Source organism: Grampus griseus (genome assembly GCF_964374135.1).
Source record: "Grampus griseus genome assembly, chromosome: 4".
NCBI classification, from domain to species: Eukaryota; Metazoa; Chordata; class Mammalia; order Artiodactyla; family Delphinidae; genus Grampus; species Grampus griseus.
Genome location: NC_138997.1, coordinates 140,028,650 through 140,053,388, shown reverse-complemented (window position 1 = coordinate 140,053,388; position 24,739 = coordinate 140,028,650). Strand labels below are relative to the sequence as shown.

The following is a 24,739-nucleotide window of genomic DNA, read 5'->3' as shown; positions in this document are numbered from 1 at the left end:
GAGCAGTTCACAGTAACACCCAGGGGCCCACTATAGCAGCTGTGCTCCTTCCCAAAAGACCTAGATGGGAAGGAAGACCACCAGCCAGAGAGCATCATGTAACAGGACAGGGAGATGAGGAAGGACTAGCCGTGAGGCAGACCGAAGGGCCCAGGTGAGAGGGGAACCTCTCTCTGGTTAATAAGTAAACAGGAACTGAACTGTACACTTTTAAAAAGGTGAATTTTATGGTATGTAAATTAATAAAGCTGTTATAAAAATAAAGAGGCTGCTAACTAAGATCAAAGGGAGAGAGTCTAATCACCTATGAAGTAATCTGGCCAAACATAAAAACTGACTGAGCCTTCAGATCTGTCAATTTACAGACATACAGCGTGGAAGGACCACGTTAAACACCACCACAGGGGACTTCCCTGGCGGTCCAGCAGTTAAGACTCTGCGCTTTCACCGCGGGGGGCGCAGGTTCAATCCCTGATCTGGGAACCCCGCGTGCTGTGTGGCAGGCATGAATGAATGAATACATTTTAAAAACACCACAGGGATAGAACCTGCAAAATCCAGATAGTGGGAACTGCTATTGGACAAATGACCTCGTTTCCTCAGTAAATAAAGGGGGAAGGGAGAAGTGGAAAGGTGGGTAGCCTATACACTAAAAAAAAAAAGACTTAAAAGGCATTTCAACCAACTGCAATGTATAGACCTTACTTGGATCTTGACTTAAGCGAACTATAAGCTACGGCTGGCATCCGAAAACAGAAATCTGAAACTGGAGATGTGACAGGCACATGGGGGTTCGTTATTCCATTTCATTCTATTTTCGAATGTACTTCAAATCTTCTACTAATAAAAAAGATTAATCAGGAACAAGCATCGTATGGCACACTTGAGCAAGTGCAAGCCCCCCCGGGACCTGACGCTCAGGCAAACTGAGCATACGCTGCGTCAGGAAGCACGGTTTTATTCTTTCCCTTTCGGAATGATCAAGACTAGAACCAGACAACAACAGCCAATCCCACAGGGGACAAAACCTAAGAGGGGTGTCCAGAGGAGAAGAGAGGAACCTAGAAGAAGCAGGCCCAGGGTGGACGCGCTCCCGCGCTATGGGCTCAGCTGCTCCGCTAACAGCTGCTAGAGCCGGAGCAACATATCCCCACATCCAGGGAAGCCCTCCTCCCACCCTCCCCCCTCCCCCTCCTCCCCCCACCCTCCTCTGCCTCCGCAACTGCTGAGAACACACAGTTCACCTCTTTGGGCCTCCCTTGCTTATCCGTGACATGGGGACAAGTTAGTTCCCTTTGTTTACTGTCTCTGACATTAAAAAAAAGGGGGGAAGGCTTGTTTTACAAAACACTATCTGACACGCAGAGAGTACTGGGACGGCAAACCAGAAGTTCTGACCTCCCAGTGCCACTGCAGAAGGGGTGGGAAGGCTTTTATTCTCCAGCCCCTTCTTCTGGCAGAGACCCAGAGAGGAAGCGCCTGCCCAAGACCCCCCTGTGGCAGAGCCAAGCCTCAAGCCCAGGTCACCTCACTTCCAGCCCAAGAACCACTCCAGAGAGGGCTGTTTCCTCAAAGGGCACTCGGCATAACTCACTTCCTGAATCAGACCACTGAGCCATGGCTCTACGGAGTAGAGAACAAAAGACCCGCTTACCTGAGCCCACTTCTTGTTTCGACTTTGCATCTGAACTGCAGCTATGGAAGCAAAAAGCTCCTCTGCCGGCAAGTCCTCGGGCAGCCGCGTTAGGAACTGAGCTATGTGAATGAAGTCCATGTGGGTCAGGATGTCCTCGAACAGCTTCAGGAGGCCCAGGGCCGTGCGGAACAGAAACTGCTCCCCGTCACGACAGAACACATCCCACACACGACAGGCCAGATCCAGGGGCAAAGATTTGCTGTATAAAGTAAAGATCCTGGAAAAAAAGTTTGAGTTGTTCGCATTCTGGATGGCACAAAGAAAGAGCTCTGAATTCAGGTCGAATCCATTAAAATGCTCCCTGAGTTAGTCACTTTCATACTTACGCTGCGGGGTGGTGGGGGGGAGGTGGAGAAGCCCTAAGCCTGCATTAACTCTGACGGTCAATTTAAACATTTTATAGAACAGCATTATCAGGGAGCTTCCCTGGTGGCACAGGGGTTAAGACCCCGTGCTCCCAGTACAGGGGGCCTGGGTTCGACCCCTGGTCAGGGAACTAGATCCCACATGCGTGTCGCAACTAAGGAGCCCCTGAGCCACAATGAAGGGGCCCTCCTGCCACAACTAAGACCTGGCACAACCAAATAAATAAATGAAAAACAAAAAACAGCTTTATCAGCTTTCACAGAGAATCTCAAACACCGTACAGTTTCTGAATTAGACATCAATTACTTCTGCATACAACACATATTCACCGTGCACCTACTATGTGCTTATTACTCTGAGGTAAGTGCTAGATATAAGGTCAATAAGGCAGACAGAGCTTAGAGTCTGGTAGGGAGTAAAAACAGTCAACGGAAATGTATAATTCAGGGACTTCCCTGGCCGTCCAGTGGTTAAGACTCCACGCCTCCACTGCAGGGGACACAGGATCGACCCCTGGTCAGGGAACTAAGATCCTACGTGCCACACAGTGTGGCCACAAAACACACACACACACACACACACACACACACACACACACACACACACACACACACACACACACACACACACACACACACACACACACACACACACACACACACACACACACACACACACACACACACACACACACACACACACACACACACACACGTACCCATTACTTCTGAAGAGTACCATACACTTTTCTCCCAGTAGGGGTCAGCAAAGGAACAGAGTAAATTCTTCCAAATAAATTTGACAGTGGATTACAAGAAATTGATCTTATATTTAGCAATGCAAACCATCAGATGAAAAAAGTAAGTGAAACACAGATATGTACTCCCTTAGAAAACTGGGATGGTCACAAATCAAACTACCAAACAAATACAGTCTTAGGTGAGCAAATAGGTCTAATCATCTCTACCCTGGACTTGGGCCTATGTCACAAAGCAAGGCGAGTCCAGGGTGAGATGCAGGCCAAGCTGATTCTCTGTGAATCCGCCCTCCTCCCGCAGCTGTGAGACGCAGCCCGGGTGCCATCTCCGGGTGCTTCCTGACCCCCACCCGCTCCGGGCCCCGCTCTGCCCCTGTGCTTTGACCGCGAGCTGTTTGCTCCTGTCTTCCCCACGGACACTGCCCAAGAGCAGGGACCCCACCCACTGCATCTCCATCCGCAGCACCTGGCATTCTCTGCTGAGGAAGTGTGTCCACAAACTCCCAGCCGATCCAGGACGGTACAGGTGTTAGTGGTTCTCACTGCCTTCTTCCCTGTATTAGTCCTCATCACAAGTGGGAACGTTCTCTAGCCCTCCTGGAAAATCACTTGTCCACAGGTTTCAGTATTTCCTCAGTGCCCATGCTGACTCGAGACCCACAGGGCCCGTGAAGGCAGCTGAGCTCAGGTGCTGGACTCAGACGGCGGGGCTGCCTTGGTCAGGAGGTAGTGTCACCAGGCCTTTAACAGCAGGACTCTCACTCTCCTACAACAGATCCTACCAGAAACATTACACCGGGACCTCGCTGGTGGTCCAGCGGTAAAGAATCCTCCTTATAATGTAGCGAAGGCGGGTTCGATCCCTGGTCAGGGAACTAAGATCTCACATGCTGCGGGTCAACTAAGCCCGCGTGCGGCAACTACTGAGCCTGCACGCCTCAACAAGAGCCCGCGAGCCGCAACTAAGACCCGACGGGGCCAAAAGTAATGAATAAAGTAAATAAATAATAAATCTTAAAAAAAAAAAGAAATGTCACCCCATGCTGGCAGACGTGCTCACAGGTTTCACAGGCACGGGCTTCCTGTCTGCCGCAATCTACTCTGCCTCTCTTCCCCTGGCAGGATGCTCTGCGGACGAGCATTCATACAGCGTGCTGAGACCCAGTAACCTTCAGGGCTACCCCCGTCAGTGCTTTACAAGGTTCAAGAAAGGCATAATAATCTAGATTTCAACTCAGATGATGGAAGAGGGAGACAGATGTCAGAGAAAAATCACCCCAGCTCCCGCCACCAGTGACAGAACCAGACCCTGAACCCATGCCCTGAATGTCCACAGTGGCACACGTGCCCTCAGGCAACATGCTGGGGAGGACAACCTACCTTTAAAAGGCACAACCAACCTTCAGCCTGAGGGTTTTACTGTCTCAAAAGACAGAAAACCATCTCATTACTCAGTCTAGAAAACACAGTTCAAGGGACAGCCAAGAGATCTTTGTTTCGCCTCTCAGTCTGAACATTCTCAATTCTATCTAGAAGACATTTTATTTTTAAAAAATGAAAAAGAACTGACCTAATCCATGTCAATTCATCAGTGGAAATCAAACCTTTACATCTTAAAAGCAGAGTCTTGAGCAAAAAAGATGGGAAAATTGAGTAGGTATAGGCAAAGAGGGAGAAAAACAACAAAAGAAATTTCTCCAACATAATATTCTCGAGTTCAGATTTGTGTGTGGGTCTTCATAAACTACTTCAGATATATTTTGAACTTTACAAAATTAAGCCAACATCCAAATGATGGAGAATGCCACATTCATCTGGGACACAGTAAAAGTTCTATACAAGTGTGATTTATTATTACATTTTTTAAAAATGTATACCAAAAATGATATATATTAAACACATTCGAAGTACTGTCTATGGAGTGGGGATGGGATAAAAAGGAATAACGACAGACAAACAAGAGTAGCCTTGCATGAAATAGTGACACTAGTTTACCATGAACTCAGAAGTATGATTAATTTAATCCTCTTCAATTTACATTTTTTAAAAAATTCACAAGAATTTACCAATCAAGCTGTTATCAACCATTTGCTTTACTGAGTTGGCAAATACGGATTATTTGCAGGTAGCATTTGTAGTAAGTCAACGGTTCAAAGTTCAAAAAACTCACCCTGAACTTAGGATGGACTTAAGATATAAAAACTGGACTTCCCTGGTGGTGCAGTGGTTAAGAATCCGCCTGCCAATGCAGGGGACACGGGTTCAAGCCCTGGTCCGGGAAGATCCCACATGCCGCGAAGCAACTAAGCCCGTGTGCCACAACTGCTGAGCCTGCGCTCTAGAGCCCGTGAGCCACAACTACTGAAGCCCGTGTGCCTAGAGCCCGTGCTCTGCAACAAGAGAAGCTACCATAATGAGAAGCCCGCGCACCGCAACAAAGAGTAGCCCTTGCTCACCACAACTAGAGAAAGTCCACACGCAGCAACGAAGACCCAACACAGCCAAATAAATAAATAAATAAGATATAAAAATTACAGCCAAGCCCAGCCCACCCCAAAAAGAAAAAAAAAAAGGGAGCGCCACCCTTAATGCCTGTGATGCCCACCTGCTCCATCCTGCCAACCATCCTAGGCATCCCATTACTCCATGAGGTCACTTCCGAGATCTGAGCCCTGCTGGTTCTCATCAGGTCAGTCCATTCATCATCAATATTTTCCAAAGCCTGCTCTATGCCAGTCCCTGTTCTTTGTGCTGAGGCTATACAGCACAGAACAGAACAGACAAGTTTCCCTGCCCTCATGGGTGGAAAGGATATGCACAGAATGTCAGATGTTGATTTAAATAAAAGCAGGGGTGGGAGATAGGGACTGCCAGTGTGGCTGTGTAAACAGGACGGTCAAGGAGAGTGCATCACTGAAAAGTGACACTTCCATAAAGCCCTGAAGAGGAAGCGGCAAGGCAGGAGAAAGGGTCAGGGAAGTACCCAGACAGAGGAAGTGGTGAGTTCACGAGGTCTGAGGCAGGAGTAAACCCAGCAACACCCAAAGAGCAAGGAGGCCACTGGGCTGAAGCCAAAAACAGCCAAGGGGAGAACACGAGGATGCCTGTGGGGACCAGGGGCCCAGCACACAGGACCTTACAGGCTGTTACAAGGCCTGCAGGTTTTATTCTATGAGTGGAGCATCTGACCAAGGGTGGGGCCTGTCCCCTGCACTGAGAAGCGCCTGCAGGGGAACGCAGGCCTCACTGGGCGACCGCTGAAACAATGAGGCAGGTCAGCACAGCACGGCAGCAGTGGAGGTGGCCTGAAGCAGAGAGACTGTGGACAGACTCTGCGATGGATGTGTCTCACGGGAAATGCAGTGGAGGGGTCTAAGATGCAATTCAAAGGATGGAGTTCTCGTTTAAGGAGATGTGGGATCGCTGGTTTGGACAGGAAGGTCAGGAGGTGAGTTTGAGGCATGTTACGTTGGTAAGCCGGACATCCAAGCAGATAAATGAATTAATCTGGAGTTCAGAGGGCTCTGGGCTGGCGACAGTTTGTGTATAGATGGTATCAGATAAAGGAAGTATTCTAGAATCAGAGAGTGAAGAATGTCAAATGCTGCTGAAAAGTCAAATAAGACTGAGAACTGATCACCAAGCACATACTTCATGTAGAAAAGTAGGAACTGTGCCATACATTGTATCATTTACTATTTTTTATGTACTGAAATGGAATTATTAAGGCCTTGAATGTACTATATCTTAAATAAAATGTGCCTTTCAAATAAAAACGTTTTAAAATTTTCCCCTGGCAAATGTCTACTCACCCACAGCTCAGCGTAGGTGACCCTCTCTCGGAAGGCTGTTTCCTGGCCCCTGGGCTAGGCTGGGTCTCTCCCGATAGATGTTCACACTGCACCTCATACATCCCTTTCATAACATTCATCGAACGGGGATGGGCCTCCCACCCCAGCTACCTTCCGTGCTCTGAGCCTCACAGGCTCTGGGAGGCCTTCCAGCAGTCAGCTGCCGGCCCCTGGGATCCAGCCCGGGCCACCTCCCGCTCAACACCAAAATTCCAGGGTCACTGCCTCCCGGTCTCCTGCCTCTGGATGGCCAGCCTCTGAGCAGGGAGGTTGTTCTCCTCCCCCCTCCCCTTCAAGCAGGGCTGCTCTGATGTGCTCCAGCGTCCGCAGGCTCCCTCCCTCTCCTCCCAGCTCCCCTTTCACTGGAAAACCATTCATTACCAGCAGCTTTCAAATGCTTGACTGTATTCTAAACCACATTCAGACTCAGAACCAGCTGTGAAGAGGACACTGAAACAATGCTCTCTCCTGGTTTCCTCTCAGAAGAGTGGTTAATCAGACTCCATTCCTGCTGTGAAGAGCCACTCAGCTCCCTGGGGCTGAGGTGAGCCGCACCAGCCCACAGCCCACAGCCCACAGCCCACAGCCCAGGAACACGAGGGCTGCTGTGCTGTGTGCACAGGGCCCTCCCTGCCTGCAGTCCTGCAAGTCTGCTCCCCAAGGTGGACTCGGCTTCACCCTGCTCCAGCCAGGATGCGTGTGGAAGAGACGGGGGCAGACGGCGAAAGCCCCACAGGCCTTCCCGGGACCGCTGGTGGTGTTCTCCCATGGAGGAAGAGAGAATTCGAGGATTTCTCCCCCAAGACACACTTGCTTTGCTCCCCTGGACCACTGCATATTACTGCACTGTATATGAAAGATGATAGTTTCAGGTACCGATTCAACTAATGCATAAAAATGTCTTTTTCTATTGCTAAACTAATGAAGTGGCTATAGGCTCATAAAAGACAACAAACACAAACTGTGTGTATCTATTTCCCCCTTAATGTATGTAAGAGGAACAGTTTCTTCCCTGTCAAGTCTTCACAATTTCCAGAAAACATTCTTATCTGGCGATGCCTAATCTAACTGCTTGCCTGCAAACAGGGAGCACAGTCAGGGAAGGGAGATGGGGAGGGAGTCCACCACTTCCAAAGCCGGGCATGGAGGCAAAGCTCCTTCTCAGGAACCAGTAGTGGGAGAACGGACACCCACCCTGGTCTGCTTCTCAAAGGCCCTGGCTGCAGGTAAAACAGCCGCCAGGAAGCACATACTTCCCGGGGCTGGGCGCTGCTTTATAAGCTCCTACCTGGATTATCCAGTTTATTCCCTGAGGAAGTACAACAATCACCTCCATTTTACAGGTGAAGAAACCACAAATAAAGGGAGGCTGTAGGAACACAGACTTAGCCTGAGGTAAAAGGGCAAAGGTCACCTAGCAGTCTCCCTCATGGAGAAGCCACCGTCAGAGACGTGGACCTTCACGGCCTGACATCACCGATTTCCAGCTGTGCCCACATTTTCCCATCCTGACCAGTTCCTAAGAATGAGCCTTCGTCCCCAGAGCCCTGAACCCCACTCCCAAGCCCACCACGGTGCTCCAGAAACTCAGACAAACAGGGAAGACGCTGCTGGATAACTACCTAGCCTCCTTAGATGTTGTGAGGAGTAAATAAAACAACATTGAACACCCAACGCACAGCTGCATTCATTAAAAAATTGAAGGCAGTTGTATGTGTCTTGGTTCAAACTTAATTAATAAGCCCAACCCCTGACGCAATCCTGGAAGCCATCAGCCGGATCCGCCTCTGAGCCCCCAGAGCACCCTCCCACTTGAGCCCGAAGGTGTTCTCACCTTAGGCGCCAGCACCAAGCAGCAGGTAAATAATGTGGCCCCTGCATTAGCGCCTGGGCTCCATCTCAGCCAGGCTGCGGTGCGCTGGCGACCACAGGCTGCGCGGGCCCTTCCTGCGAGCAGCCTTCCCACCTGCGGCCTTGGAACCCTCCTCCAGCCCTCCACACGCGCTGAGGAGGCCCCCACGTGGGCCGGATTCTACTCCGGATGCCGGGAGCTCTGCGCGACAACCGCACCCTGGAGGAGCTCTCAGGCAGACCCGGAAGTTAGAAGCTAATGGGTGAGGGGCTTCCCTGGTGGCGCAGTGGTTAAGAATCCACCTGCCAATGAAGGGGACATGGGTTCGAGCCCTGGTCCGGGAAGACCCCACATGCCTTGGAGCAACTAAGCCCGTGCGCCTGAGCCTGCGCTCTAGAGCCCGCGAGCCACAACTACTGAGCCCGCGTGCCACAACTACTGAAGCCCGCGCGCCTAGAGCCCGTGCTCCGCAAGAAGAGAAGCCACCGCAATGAGAAGCCCGTGCACCACAATGAAGAGTAGCCCCCGCTCGTGGCAACTAGAGAAAGCCCGTGGCAACAACGAAGACCCAACGCAGACAAAAATAAAATGAATCAATTAATTTAAAAATAAATAAATAAAAGCTAATGGTGAAATGTATGCAAGATGCGATGGAAACTAAAATCTTCCGACGGTAATTTCACCTTGAACCTGCCTTTAAGGTAGAGACTGAGTGTAATGACAGGATCTCCAAGTATCACCAAACGTCATTCAAGAAACGTTAATCAGGATAGAGAAAGTTCTGCTTGACTCTTTTATTAATTCAGGATTATATATTACAAAACCTACTCACGCCTCCGAATAATTCTGCCGTTTGACAGCAGTGGGAAATGTTTTTGTAAGTTAAATGACCACATGTCAGTCCTCTGCCTGAACACTGAAAACTCTGTAGGAAGATGAGCACAGCGGGCAAGACCCTGTTGTGACCCTCCCGTCTCCGTGTGAGCAAAGAAGAGCGACAAGCACACTAAATAAGACCCCTTGTCAGGAAGGCGGCATCGGCAAGTGGATCTAAGTCTCAACTGTGAAGTCTCTGTAGCGCTGGGCAGACGGCAGCCCCCAGTCCACGTGGGGAGGCTAGCACCCGAGTGAGCCTCGGGCTGGACTCCATGGATTTTAAACCCAGGAAGGGCCCCTCAGGAACAGCTGAGTTCTTGGCTCTAGGACTCTGAGCCCAGCACGGGGCCAGGCACTAGGGACACAGAGGGGACTGACAAAGCTCAGTCTGTTACCGGAGCAGCAAGAAACCAACGATGCTCTCAGTGGGTCGGCGCTGTGATGGACGGAAGCGCCAACTGCTGGGGTGGAGGGGAGAGAAAAGAGGATTCTGGAAGAATAACTCTTAAACTGGTCAAGACAATGTCCTATAAAGCTACAGTGTTATAATCCAGGGGGTGGAGAAACTGTCCTGGGAGTGAAGAAGGACAATTCCTAGATGGCCTCTGGTGGGCAGACGGCGGGGCAGGAGAGGAGATTTTGTCATCTAATCTGAGCACCTACACAGCTCACCCAGGACACTCTACTGCGGCCGAACCACAGGGGCTCCACAACCCTCCGACATGGACAAGGAGAGTCAGCCCCCGGCACCCTCTGCAGACCACACACACAGTGCAGCTCCACCAGGCGTGTGCAGCTCAGGCAGGCCCTGATGTCAGGGCTGTAGACGTGGCTTTGGGAAAGTGATGGGATGTAGCAGAAGAAGCAAAAGCTCTGGAGAGAGACCGATCTGGACCGCTCACCACGGGTGTGACACTGGGTAAGGGGCCTCAGTGGCTCCCTCTGTGCTAAGACGGACCTGCTCCAGAGGCTGTGAAGGTGAAACAAAGCAATGAATGTCTCTGAAATGCCAGCGTCTAGGGCAGGTCCTGAGCAACACCTGCTCTTTCCCTGGGCCTCCTTCCCATTGCCCACCCTGTTTCTGATCTGAGCTTCTACCAAGAGCCTGAATCACTGCAGACCTTCTATAAATGTGGACTGCAAGGAATCATGAATGCACTCAACTCAAATAGCTACTAAGGCCTGCGCTAGGACTGCGGATACAGGCAAGGTTCTACTTGGTCCTAATTCTAGAAAGCAGTCCAGCACTTCACCAAGAATAAGCCAACACCAGCAGAGGCCCAGGCACCAAAGCACAGCGGGCAGCATTCACGAGGCATCAGGCACCGACCACATCACATCACAAAGGTCTCGGGAGAGGAATCCTCGGAGCCCCGTTCATTGAGACACCCAGTGCTCTGCTGCACGTTCACTGCCCACGTGTCTGACGCACACTGTACGCTCTCTCATCAGAGTGCTGACGCGTCTTTGAGCTCTGGACCCACCTCGTGGGCTATGCTGCCTCGTAACTAAATCCCTCAGCGAGGACTCTGTGGGGAGGCGCACAGGCTCTGGAGCATGAACACCAGCAGTACCATCCAGCTGGCCGGGTGGCCTTGGGCAGGTCACTCTGCCTCTCCGGGCCTCTATTTCCTCACATGTAAAACAGAGGTGTTACAATTCCCTCCAAGGGCTTGTCCTAAGGGTTAAATGAGATCACGTGAGAAGCAGTGGAGTCAATCGGTGCGAGTCCCCTTGGCCTCTGCCCCCGCTGCGTTACAGCTATCCTCGGCCTAGAAAAAAGACAGAGAAGCGCTACCCAGGACAGCGCTCTTCACACTGCCCGTCGTGACCATCACTGATCTCTTGCACCGTGACATCATCAGAGTAGGTCAGCACCAGCTTTTTGAACAAAAACAATAGGAAATTCCAGGGCGCTCTGCACATAGTAAAGGCCAGGTGCTGCTTCAAAACACCTGTCTCAGTCATATATGTATATATACATATTACATTGCTGCACACATGGCCACACACCGGGTCACAACACAAAGTTTATTTCCTTTTGCAAGTCAGGGTGAAAAAAGTTTGAAAGACACTATTCCAAGACAGTGTTTTCCAAACCTCCCTTTAACCTGGAATCCTAAGAATCTAACTTGGGGGCCTAAAACAGATAAGGTGGAAGTTGGAGACTCTGGTCCCACGTGATCCTCTCGTAACACCCTCCCCGAGGGGTCACAGGCCCCAGGCCTGGGAATCTGTGAGGCCAGGGTTCATAGTCAAATTACAGCACACGTGCACCAACAGGGGTGCAGAGGCACAGCCTATGCAAAAGTTGACTGTTCATGGTGTAGAGAAATCATTTGTTGGTTAAATTAAGGTGGCCTTTCAGGCAGGCCCCAAACACTCCCACCCGGCACAGCCAGACAGGTGAGCCCAGCACCCCAGCAGTGGCCGCTTCACGGCCTGATGTCTATACTATTCTGTAGTGACGTCAGCACTTGTGGCCTCAGCTACGAGCTCTGACCTCCAAACCCTTGTTCCCAGCAAGAATTCAGCGTAGTCAGAACAGTCTCAGGGTTTAGAACAGAAGTAATGAAACGCCAAAAGTCCCAAAGGCTCATTCCCACGGGTGCAGACAAATCAGCTTTATTTAAGGGACTGAGCCTCGTTTCAGATGACATTCGGACTTGACCTTCTAGAAGTAAGCCTTTTGTCTCCTGAAAAAAGTGAGCAAAAAAAAAAAAGTCAAACCAGCTACACGTTCCCAGCAGTTTTAGATTCACTGCGCAAATTAGTGCTGGAGCCCAAACGGGCCTTTCAGTCGAAGTACATCTTTCCTTCTGCAGAGCCCCTTCTGCAGGGCGGGGCAGGGGGATGTAGGGTGATCACCTTACAAGGCCCTGAAAGGCTACCCATCTGGGTAGACAGATGAGGAAACAGGCTCAGAGAGGCTCCACGGCCCTCGCTCAGGCCACAGTTAAGTAACGAGAGAGGCCAGGGGTCGGGCGGGACTGTGGGACCCCGGAGCTGACACTCTTCCTGCAGTGGGGCCTGAGGCGCTGCTCCCTCTCTGCCCCCGGCTACCGCCAGCCTTCTCAACTGGCCCCCTGCGGGTGACATTCCAGCCTTTCCCCAGGCCGCCACATCCACTGTGAGAGAAGACTTGCCGGTCTACCGCTCCACCCCGGAACTCTCTGGAAGCCTGTAAGTATACTCCGAGGTCCAACAGGTTCCCTAAAGCTGCCCTGTCGCCGCATGCGGCCCCTCTGATCTCGGCTGGTCCCTGGTCCCGTAGCACTTGCCCTGGGGCCCCAGCCCGCCCTGGCCAGCGCCCCTCCCTCACCCTCCACCCACTTCTGCGGCCTTGGCTCAGGCCCTGCTCTTCCACCCTTCGTCTGTCCCGCCTCCAGGCTCCCCCACCTCCCCTAACCTAAAACTCACTTCCAACAGAACGCACCTCCATCCTCACCCCAAGCAAAGGCCTTCAACTGCTCCCTCTGGCCCCGGTAATCCTGCCCGAGCTCCTCAGCTTGGCATCCAAGATGCACCAGACTCGGCCTCCCGAGCTCTCGCCAGCCATTCTCTGCCCTGCACTTTAGGTTCCCACATCGCCACGCCAACTGCTGCTGCCCTGATGATGCTGCAGCACCGCATGCTCATGTCACGTCTTGCTCAAACTCCCGTGTTACCTTGTGTACCCTGACCCCTCGGCCTGTCTCCAGGCCTCGGTCCTCCCCTTGTTCCAGAGACGGCATTCATCACATGCTGCGCAGCCTCGCTGTGCACGGACAGCCTCTCCCCCGAGACAGAAGCTCCGGACAGGCAGCTCCGCCTGCCTGTCTCCGATCCCAGCGGAGAGCCCGCACAGACCTGGTGCTTAGCGACGCCTCGCAGAAGGAATGGGTAAACGGCACCTTGGCAGCTGAGAGTCCAAGACACCCTTCTCCCCTGGAGGGAGTTCAGGAGGACGAGTCACAGTCACAGGCAGCGCTCAAGAGAGTAACAGAGCCGAGCAGGTGACCAGCAGCACGGGGCTGAGGACACGGGGCTGAGGACACGGGGCGTATCGTGCTCAGGGCGGCTGGGGAGACTGTAAGGCAGGACGTGGGGCTCAGGTGAGCCCTGAGAGAAGCTGGCAGTGAGGAATGAAAAATGGGGGCACGGAGATGAGAAAACACTCTGAAAACACATAAAAATGCAGTCTTACCAATCGATTAGGTAGATGTCTGGAGTTAAGTTGTTTTTCTTGAAATGAGCAAATAATTTCGGCAAATTTTCTTCAAAGAATACCTCAAATGCAGCAAAATAAGTCAACATCTAGGGAGATAATGTGAAATACACTAATAAACGCGTTATCAGCACACGTTTCCAATCTACCAAAAACAGTCAATATACTTACACCTTTAGAATCTGACAATCATCTTCGTATGTACATTCCCACACACCTTCATCGGCAACCCGACACTAGGCACTACACAGCCAATTTCTAAATAAGCTCACTCCCTAACCTCATATGACGCTACCGACTCCATCTTATTATTTGTTTCACTTGTAGATAACTGAAACTCAGAGCAGTTGCGTAGCTTGCCTAATGAGGCCACATCACCAGCGTGTGGCAAGGCAGGGCCCTGAACCCGTGCCTGTCCCGCAGGCTAGGCTGACTCCTGATGGGCTCAGTCTTTTCTAAGAACCAGGAACGAATTAACTGTCGAAAACGATCTCAAAAAACACGCCTGCCTCCCTGCTGACCCCCAGCATTTCCAGAGGGCATATAATGCTAATACTGAGGCAGGGCAACAGCGCTCTGGCTCAAAAGTGCAGCTCTTCTGAGGCACTGAGGGAGAAAACGCTGAAGGGAAGGGAAGCGGCCACAGCCTGTTTTATGAGCACATGCTTTTCAACTTCTTACAGGGTTTGCAGGGAAACGAAACACACAGAGCAGCGGTGCGGTGCTGAAACAGAAAGAACAGCTCCAAGTGGGTGGGAGCGATATGATCTCAGAGGCTGGATGCACGTGGGCAGACGGCAACTCCTGGATGCTGTTCGCACATCTTCATGAAGGCATGTACGGTAAACCCGGGGTTCCCAACTAGGGGGCATCTGCCTCCCGGAGGACATCTGGCTGTGCCTCGGGACATTTCTGGTTGCTCCATCTAGAATGGGGGGGTGCTACTGCATCTGGTGGGTAGAGGCCAAGGATGCTGCTAAACAGCCTCGATGCACAGGACAGCCTCCACCACGGCTACCCGGCCCCAAATGTCCACAGCGCTGCTGCAAAGAAACCCTGCTGGAAATGCAGGTCCCACTCAACGTTATGATTCTATGATTTTTCCTTAATAATACAAGCTAAAATTTTTAAGCACAGTTTTTATCATGTGTTTCCAAAGAGGAAGCTGGGGTCTTATCTTCAAAATGAGGAGGTATTTAGATGTAAGTCATTTTATTATATATAAAGAGTTTTTTCCTGACTATGAAAGTAGTATCTGTTAAAATGCTCACTGTGGAAAACTTAATGAAGCACAGAAATGAATAAAGATCATCCGTAAACACTGTTACGATTGTGGTATATTTCCTTTTATCGTTAAATATGGTAGCTGTTATGGAATACGTTCTGTTACACATGCTTTTGAAAAACTTAGCATTTTATCTTAAATATTTCTCCAATACAATTCTTTGCAATCAGTACTGCGCTGGATATATTTCCAGATTTTAAGGAACCATTCTGCATTCCCTTAAATCCCCATTTTTAAATGTTTTCATTTTTTACAATGAAAAATAATTTTAAATTTTATTGAATAACTACAACCAACCGTGTAATAACCACCTTTGTGCAGAGTGCCTTGCCCACACTTGAACTTTCTTAGAACCGATTCTTACGAGCAGAATTATATACCAACGCCGTTTACTGCTACTGACATCTAACACCAAACTGTCTTCTAGAAGGACTCTGCCAATTTAACATTTCCCTTCACAGCCAGCATTCAGCAGCAGCTTTAAAACACTTCTTAAAAAAAAAAAAATGTATGTATGGGCTGAGCAAGAAATACTCAGGAGTCCTTAAGGTGTCAAGGAGAAAAATTGCCTAGCTGATCTAAATTGTTAGATCGCTTTGGTCCTAAAGTACTGACGATAAATTAATTATCAGTGAACTATCAACAAATGATCAGCAAATCAAGACAACGTTAATTAAAAAGCTGATGATCTGTTGAACTGGTGACTCCTCGTCTGGGCTACGGGAAGCAGAAGGGGTTCCGACGCTGGCTGCTCGCGGACCAGCTATGCGCCTCGAAGGAACCCCGTCACTCCCGAGCCTCGCTTCCTCACCGCGCCAGGAGCAGGTGGGGCCTCCCCAGGGCAAGGACTGCCAACTCCTTCCTGAACACGCCGCCGCCCATGGAGACGCTGGTCTCAAACGCGTCTCCCCTCCTGCGTACCAGCCCACCGCGTGAAGCAGAGCCCCGCGTGGCAGCGAGCAGCCACAGGGCCCCACCATGCGACGGGCTATTGGACAGACCCTAACGTGGGGCCTGCTCCTGAGCTTCTGCTTGGACACAAAGTGTGTACGTTTGTGCAGGAGTCTCCCTCCTCCCTCACTTAAAGAATGTATTTTCAGAAATACTTTCTGAAAGAAGGTACTAAGAAATTCATGCGTATGGCTATTGACCACGTTTTTAAAGTCCAACACAACGCCCCAAATGAGCCGCCACGTTACCTAGGGCGACTTATTCTCAGTATCTTAGTGGAGGGAGAAGGCATTCTTTATCCCGCTGAAGAGAATGATTAGGCAACGCTTGCTGCGTGAGGACACAGCACCCAGGACACAACACACACAGGGGATACTTACGAGGCCGTGGTCCACTCGGAAAAACGCCATTTGACAGGGTTTATTCAAAAGATTAGAAAAAGCAATGAAGGCATCTGCAGTATCTAAGTTCAAGATCAACACGGCCGCTATAAAGGACATGCCCTGAACCTGAGAGGAGAAGAGAAAGGGGCGTTAAACGAACGGCAGCCGCCACAGTCAGAGCAGCTCTTCCATCTTATTGAAAGAGGAACCCAAGCACCCTCACGCTGGAAGGTCCCACACTGCGCCCACCCATCGCCACCCACCAGAGGCTGGACCGACAGCCTCATGGATCCCGGCCCGCCCTGACTCGGAACCAGCTCCCTGGCGCGCCAGCCGCCTGTGTGAGCTCCTTCAGTCCCACCCCTAACACGTGGGAAACCGTAACCGCCCCCACCTCTGCATTTGACACGCTGCCCTGCAGAATGTACAGCTTCCTGGTGCCGCAGAAATGTACGTCTGAGCGAACACGTCACTCTTTCTAAAGCCATGCATGCACACGTCTGCTAAGCCACAGAAACGTCAGCAGCATAGCTTTAAAAACTGTTATTGCTAAAAGCTTTCCTGATTTAACGCTGAGAAAAAAAAATCACATGCAAAAAATGAAAATCAAACCCAGTTAAAATGTAGTCAATGCCACAGAGCGGCCATGTCAGCTCCATTTCTCTACGAGGAAACTGAGGCAAGTCATTTACCGTGAGACTTTCCATACCCAACAAAAAATGGCATTCAACCCGACATCCGCACCTACGATGTGCCGGGCAATATTGTGACTTTCTAGAGGAGAACATTATAAAATATTGGAAAAGTTCACTTACATAACCCACATCCGGTCGGTAACAAGTGTAAGCGCCCAAAATGCTGTGCAACATGTCGTGGTACGGGCCACCCTACAGGGACCAACACACCAAAGACATGCGTCAGCCGTGTTAGTGCTTGGGTGATGGATGTCGCCGCCACCAGGCACACCTGCTGTTTCTGAGCAGACCTCGTGGCCAAGCATTATTAAGCAGCTCGGCGCGTAGCACGTGACTGGACAAACGCTGTCTACCGACCCACAGCTGACCAGGTCATCTGTAGCTCCGCCTACGAAGCTGCGCTGAGCTGGTGGGCCAGGTGTGAGCCCTGCGCTAGAACAACTCCCTTAGCTTGGCTGCTGCTGTGTGACTGCAGTTCCCGGGCAAGTTCAGCAGGGGACCAGGTACCCAGGCTCTTCAGAGCCGGTGCATGCCCACAGGCGCTCTGCCCCCCCACCCCCGGCACGCCCCCCTCCTGACCACCCTTTCTGCCTCCTTTGCCCTAACGGCCACTGTCTGGGTTTCTTTTGTATTTTTCAGCATGGCAGGTGCAGGAGATACCCTCTAATTCTTAAGTCCTAATAGCTACCTTTTTATTCTAAGCATTCTCCGGCTCTTCCATCCCTCCAAGATTTCCATTTGTTCCTGTAACTTCTTCCAAAAATTTAATTTTGGAATTTCTTTTTCCTAACTGAGCACAGAGGTGCCTCGCACTGATGCTAACGTGTCTGAAGACACGGAGCTGACGGGCTCAGCCCACGTCACATGCTCACTGTGCACGTCCGCCGTGTGGCTACACGAGAATGCCATGGCCCAGCCATCCCATCCTGACGTATAAAAAGAAGAGGCACTTTCGAATCACAGAGGGACAAAAGCAAACAGCAAAGGGAGGGTAAAAAGACGACATCCAGGGCTAAGCGGGTAAGAGAAGGGGGGACAAGGAGGGACCCTGCAGTAGCATCAAATGTCCACCCGAGGATTAGTGTCGACTGTCACCAAGTGAAATCTGGTCTAAGGCCAAATGAGAAGAAAGCAAAAGCACTATGCTGAGCTTTCCTTAAAGCTAAACGTTCTTAACTTACAAGATTTCCCACCACCCTTCTGATTACGTCCCTCTAACTTTGGGGCTAAATGGCCTTTGTTTGGTGAAAATATGGTGCCAGCAGATGGCAGTTCCTTATTTTAAACGTCCTTAACTTGCTCTGGACATTTCATAGTTTCCCCACACCCCCCCTTTGATGTTTTTAATACCGCCCATTTATGAAATCTAGAACTTTGGGAACCACAGACTGAGAGAGACACGCCCGAAGGAAGCCAGAGCAAAGAGGAAAGCTAATTGTCCCCAGCCTCACCCGAAAGAGATCCCTAAAGCTCTCCTCCTCTTCTGAACACGTCTTTCGGCACCAAGTTAATCACCCGGTGACTCTCAAAGTCAGTGATGCCGAACCCCCAAGAGATGTTCCATGGAAAACATTCTGGGGCCTGGGTCTGGGAAAGGCTGGACCTCGGTGCCCACAGGGTGCAAGCACCCTCTCAGACTCTGTCCCAGTTCTGTGACAGCCCTTCCTGGCTACACTCCAAGTGTGTCTCAAAGCTCTGCCCTTACACTCTCTTTCCTCCAGAGCAGGGACTGCCCTGCAGCTGGTTCCTACCTCAAACAGAGCAGCCACCAGTTAGTTAGTAGGGTCCACGGAATTGAGCTGTATCCTCTCTGTTCATTCCTTTAGCGAGGTTCCCTCTCCCAAAAGGAAATGGGGATTCCCTGAACCATAAGCTGTTTGATGCTTCCATTCTGGTCCTCCTTCTGCCTGGAATGTCTTTCCCATTCTCTGGTCAGGCTGTCAATTCAAACCTAGTCCAACCACAGCCCAAGAGCCACTTCCTCAGTGACAGCATGCCTGATGCCTCACCCCTGACCTCTCCCGGCTGCTGTACGTACTACCAGGAGAGCACCTGGGACACGCCACATTTTTGAAAAGCCCAGCTGTGTCTAAGCTCTGCACCTCCTGGCTCACTCTAGGTGGGCGCTAACTGATCTGCTGTAATTTATTCCACTGTCCTTTACTGGTTACCTAGTATGTACAAGGCATGTTGCTAGAAACAGGGGCATGACAGAATCAGATTGGGTATTCCTAAGTCATATTAAATGTTTGTTGGAAAGGATCAGTTACCCTTATTTTTAAAAGTCTAACTGTATTAACAAAGGACCCTCCCTCCCAACAAAAATCCCTAGTACTTTTCAAACTTGATTACAAATACATGCAGTTTGACATCTGTGAATTTTAGACAAAACATACTTAGAGCAACAAATCACTGCCACCACCTACTTGCTGGAAAATGCAGAGATTAGGGAATGTTCTGGAAATGTCCAGTTTAATTAGCTCCAGACTGGCTTCTCTGTCTGCTGCTGAAAAACCAGCATCTGTCAAAAGATCAAGAGTCATCACACCTCTCAGAGGTGAGTGTGTGGAATAAGTGCGAGGCTTAGAACTTTTACAAGAATGAAACAAGGGAAGGAAGTTCCTCAGAAGCACACGAGCCTAATTACAACTTGAACCAACAGGATCAACAGTTTGTAGGATTTCTTGCTTTAAGAGTAAAAATCTCAGAGCACCATCTAATGTTAGCTCATCATCAGACATTTTCTAGAGTCTGAAATCAAAATCTAATTTGAAATTACCTTTTACCAACGACTGTCAGTGGAAGTAAGGGCAAGTCAGGGAACAGACACAAATGAATTCCAGGCACAGAAAACACCAAAAGAATCATTATTTAATCCAGAACATCACTGGTATGAACGTAGAATATGTGTGGGTTACCGCAGTATAACACTCGTGTACTATTTCTAACAAATAATTATGAATAACTTGCTTTATATTTTTAAAATTCCAATACCACACAGACAGTATTAAAAAAGAGCGGCAAAAAAGATACTAGTTAACCAACAGGAGTAATCATAACCATTCTCGTGTGTCCCAGAAAATCCTAAAAGCATAACCTAGGAAACGCAGTGTTCTTCTCTCTTTGGAAGTAGCTCTGATGCTCTTATATAAACCAACACTCAAGCAATCCCGGGTGCCAGGCCACTGTACATCACTGAGCAGTGAATAAAGGAGAAGATATCGGTCATGACCAGCCCTCCAGCATGCTAGGACACTAACAAGTCTCAGGAACTCGTATAATCTTTCTTATAAAAGTTTTCTTCTTTAACCTGTTTGCTCTAAAAACTCCCTTTTCGGGGACTCCCTGGCGGTCCAGCGGTTGAGGACTCGGCACGTTCACTGCTGTGGCCAGGGTTCCATCCCTGGTCAGGGAACTGAGATCCCGCAAGCTGCTCTGCGTGGCCAAAAAATAAAAATTAAAAAAATCCCCTTTCCCATGAAGCTTTTATAAATTTGCACCAACCACTACTTCAGTTAAGTAAACCTTCCTCGTCATGTACTAAATAATGATACGCGTAACTGATCAAAGGAGCCCGCCGGGGTTAGCGCCATGTATACCTTCGTTCTCCACTTCAGAGCCTCCCGTGCTAAAGCACCGCCACCGCTCCTTGGCTCGGGCAAGACAGATGTCAAAGAGCTCTGGAAGAGAAGCCTTTGGGTAAGTGTCACGTGCACACATGTCTCCTCAGAAACACAAGACACTGCTGCCTCGTTCAAATATTTACAGTTCAACTACACACCACAGGCTTATTACAGCTACTAAAACGATCCCCCCAACTTAGCCAGAAGGTACTTCTATTGTCTATAGACATCACTATATACAAAGAAATACATAAAATGCCTCCATGCCTGGTATTCACTCTGTTACACAACCCACCCAGAAAGCGATATTGTTTTGATGTGTTTGTGAGTCTCTCGCCTTACTAGACTGTGAGCTCCTTGGGGTAAGACCATGAGGGTCTCTCATTCATGTCTGTATCCAGAGCACATAGCTCTGGGATTGACACAGATCAATATAATCAATGAATATCTGACTGATGAAGAAAGGGAGAAACAAGCAGAAAGCCCAGACCAAGCAGAAAATCTGGTTTCAAATAAAGACAAGATGGAACCGCTACCCCCTGGCCCAGTCTTCCTGAACTTCATTCCTGAAAGTGGGAGAGGGGTGCAAGCAACACAGGCAGAGGTTTCAAAAAATAAGGATGCTTGGTGGCAGAGACGTATCAAGACAGGTCTCTCACAAGACAGCTTCCAAATCTCTCCATATTCAGAACTTATTTTTTCCGTAATTCTTCTCTTTGGGTAGTTAGGCAACAGTTAAATAACTCACACTCACAAATCTCACTTTTATACCCAGACTGCCAGGGGTATAGCCGTGCCCCACTCCTCCTGAAAGACGGAACCCACAGAGAGAGGCCTCCCAGGCCTCTGCTGGCCCACCCGTCCGGTGGGTGCCTCCCACGCCGCCCAGCCATCGGTTGCCCTGGATCACGAACGATCACTAGTCAATCACTAAGACTTTAATTGCAGCTACCCAGAGAATTTCGACCACTTTATTTTCTCCATCAATACTTCTGGAAAATAAAGCAGAGCACATCTGCCTTCCAGACAGTATGTGCTATTTTTTTAAATACAAGGTAAATTCTAGTAACACTGTTGTGTTCCAACAAGCTAAATTTTGATTAATGACCTTCTTCTAACCTTGTGAAGGATCTGATTTACAATCTACACTAGTCTGCAAGGGCAGTACAACTATGAAATATAACTTCATACTAACATCATCACCTGGAAGGACTGCATGCATCTTAACTCAAATGCTTATGGAACAAATCTGGAGGTGTGCTGAGCTGGAGGCTAGAGGGTCTGGGAAACTTCCGCCCACTCCCAGTTTCCAGGAGGTGGGCTTAGCTTTGCTCATTTTGGCAGGAGGTGGAGGAAAACAACTGTGTGGCCCCTGACCACTGGGAACAACTTTCCAAATGAGGTTATCTGACAGTTAAAGCACAGATGCTGGCAGCCTCAGGGTAAAATGGGTCAAAGTGTCAGTTTTTAAAACACCCGCATGGTTTTACTGGCGTGTGTCTGTGGGGGGAGAGGGAGTTAGAACAGTGAACACACCTTCTTTCCAGACGAAGCTTCAAAGTACAAGGCTGACTTCCCAAAGAGTGAAGTTTAACAGTACGATTAGGTTGACCTTCAGTGAGTTTCCAACTGCACAGCCACAAAAAGAGCAAAACCATGGGGCTTCCAAATCGCAACACAGGCTTCAGAGTCAGCCAGTGGCTGACTTTCTCAGTAGGGAAATAAGGTCAACAATACCTGCCCCTCAGACCGCTGCCAATGTTAACTAAGATGCGAGTAAAGAACCTAATCCGATGCCAGGCCTCAACAGCAGACTTCAAGATCATCTGTGTTGTCACATTGGCTTGAATATGCAGCAAAAGAAGGACCCAATAAGGTGGCACTCATTCATTCATTCATTCAGCAAATACTTCCTGAGGGCCTGACTGCACAGAGAGCTGTGCTGGGCTCGGGTGACAGAAAGGAAAGCATGACAGGTGAGGCCCCAGCTTCCTGAGCATCAATTCTATGGGGGCAACTGACATTAGGCAGCTAATTATACAAGAAAGACACAATGTAAACAAAACGAGCCAATATCAAAATTTAGACAAACTTTCAAGGCATGTGACTGATTAATTAGCCATTTAGCCTGATATAGGATGATGATACGGTCTATGAAGGATTTTAATTTAAATAAAATCAGTGCAGCCAACAGTGAGCACCAAAAATTAAACCCACACACACAGAGTTCCCTGCATTACATCCAACGGGTGTAGAGTTGTTGATACAGTTTAGAAATTTTCAAGAACAGGGACTGAGATAAATGGTCATCCATTTCTCCAAACATCTACTTCCAGGGAAGCTGCGGAAAAACCATTTCCACAAGGTAAATGCTATCCATCTTCTCACGTACAGATGTTAAGTTTGGGGCAGGTAAGGATTAGCCAAAAAAATGCAACTTTGAGGAGATCACAATGAAAGGAAACCAGTCCCCATTCACCCAACCAGCTGTCGTTACTCAAGACGGAGCACACTGCCGGCCAAGGCTACCACTGCACGTGGTGAGATCAACACCTGACAAAATAAAAATTACAATAACGACACGAGCCCGAGCCACACAGAGAAGACACAAATCAATCTACTTTAAACTCAGGGGCCTTCAACAGGGTGAAAACTGCCACCACCAACTCCACAGCTGGGCACTGATACAGAGAAGACAAGGAAGGCGCTCTTGTCCTGAGCAGCTTAGACGGCAGACAGGGAGGAAGAGGGAAAAAGGAAGGATTACCATTTCTTCAGCACTTAATTGTAAGTCTATGAGCTCCTAGCGTCAGTTTCACCCTGGCTCACAGCCTGCAGAGCGCTGGGCGGAGAGGGGAGTGAACCAGTGAACACACTGGTGGAGGAGAAGCACACCCAAACTGTATGAGTGCGTATGGCGGGACAAACAGCCCTAAGAAAGGAGGGTACAGAGCTCGCCTCCCTCTGGTCTCAAGCTACTAGACCCTCAAGGACCCAGTCCTAGCACAGTATGCTGTCCCCTCTAAGGTGCTGATGTATAAGATGCCTAGGGAAAAAAAAGAGTCACAAAAAACCGGAAGTACCCCAGATACAGCACCTCCACAGAAAGAAACATCCTTCCCTTCCACTTTCACGTCTCCATCAAGGCTCACTTTCTGCAGGACTCTGAGAAGAGATCCGAACATGGCTCAGCCCACTAAGGCTTTGAGCCCCACCTATGCTCCCCACGTACTCAGGGAAGGTGACAGCTATCAGGAAGAAGGCGGGCGTCCGCTCTCAACTGACACCAGATAACTGTAGCACCCAGGAGTCAGCCCCGGCTCCCCACCGGCTCCGCTCCTGGAAGACACACTTACCTGGCCTCTCCGAAGACACAGCGGCGTGGCGATGGCTGCCTTTCTTCCTAATGGGGCAAATGGGACAGGAGAAGCCACAGGACCCAGGGGTGGACTCCCCAGGCCTAGGGTCATGCAAGCCACTCACCGTGGGTGATGTTTAACTCGTTGCCAATGGCTAAGCTCCAGACCTTGCCTCTCACGCTGGGAGGGATTCCCTGCCACCATAAATCTCGAACTTTCCTAGAGCACCACCTGGACAAAAACGGAAGCATGAGTTTATGAGTTTGTTCTCAGTGACGAAATGTTTGTCTACCCACGTGCTTAACCCCAAACCACAAAAGCGGGGGAGGCACAGTCGTTATGTCACAGCCCCTGGCCTCAGAGAGCTTACAGTCCACCATTCCAGACAGACAGACCAGGAGGTCGACGGCTACCTTCCACTGGGTCACTGCTGTGCCAGGTGTGCCACAGGCACTGCACACGCAGAGATGGGCGCCACAAACCAGGAGCCCAGAGCGCTACTGTGGAGCCAAATTCTCAGTGACCAGTAGCAGTGGAAGCAGAGGAAGGGTGGAAAGGACGTTCTGCACAGAAAGCACAGCAACGAGAAATAAGCCGGCCTGCTCCGGGAACAGCAGGCAGCTGGGCACGGTGTGCGGAGCCAGCAGGCGCTGCCGCAGAGCTGCCGATGGAGGGCAGGCCCCAGGGGGCCTCGAGAAGGGAGCCCGAGGGCACAGCCGCCAGCCTCTGCACAGCTGCACACACACAGCTGAAGCGCTCAGGCAAGGCAACTCTAACGGCAGGACAGCTCTGCTAACTCAGAATATTAGGAACTGCAGAGTCGCTGAGGTCTGCTGGT

The 24,739-nt window shown here is 50.0% G+C and overlaps 1 protein-coding gene across 5 annotated transcripts in view; it reads right to left on the bottom strand.

Annotated features, from left to right (window-relative positions):
- The window catches only part of TBC1D14 (TBC1 domain family member 14), a 103,185-nt gene that overhangs the window by 4,499 nt on the left and 73,947 nt on the right, over positions 1-24,739 (bottom strand). For 3 of the 5 annotated variants that reach the window (XM_082653762.1, XM_082653763.1, XM_082653766.1), the window contains 7 exons: positions 24,026-24,132; positions 20,519-20,599; positions 19,346-19,440; positions 17,040-17,111; positions 16,222-16,350; positions 13,585-13,694; positions 1,655-1,913 (listed from right to left, as the gene is read on the bottom strand). In XM_082653762.1, coding sequence (XP_082509888.1) covers positions 1,655-1,913; positions 13,585-13,694; positions 16,222-16,350; positions 17,040-17,111; positions 19,346-19,440; positions 20,519-20,599; positions 24,026-24,132 — 853 coding nt within the window. Of the gene's footprint in view, positions 1-1,654; positions 1,914-11,955; positions 12,095-13,584; positions 13,695-16,221; positions 16,351-17,039; positions 17,112-19,345; positions 19,441-20,518; positions 20,600-24,025; positions 24,133-24,739 lie in introns of those variants that run through there. The other 2 variants (XM_082653765.1, XM_082653764.1) reach the window with 2 other exon arrangements.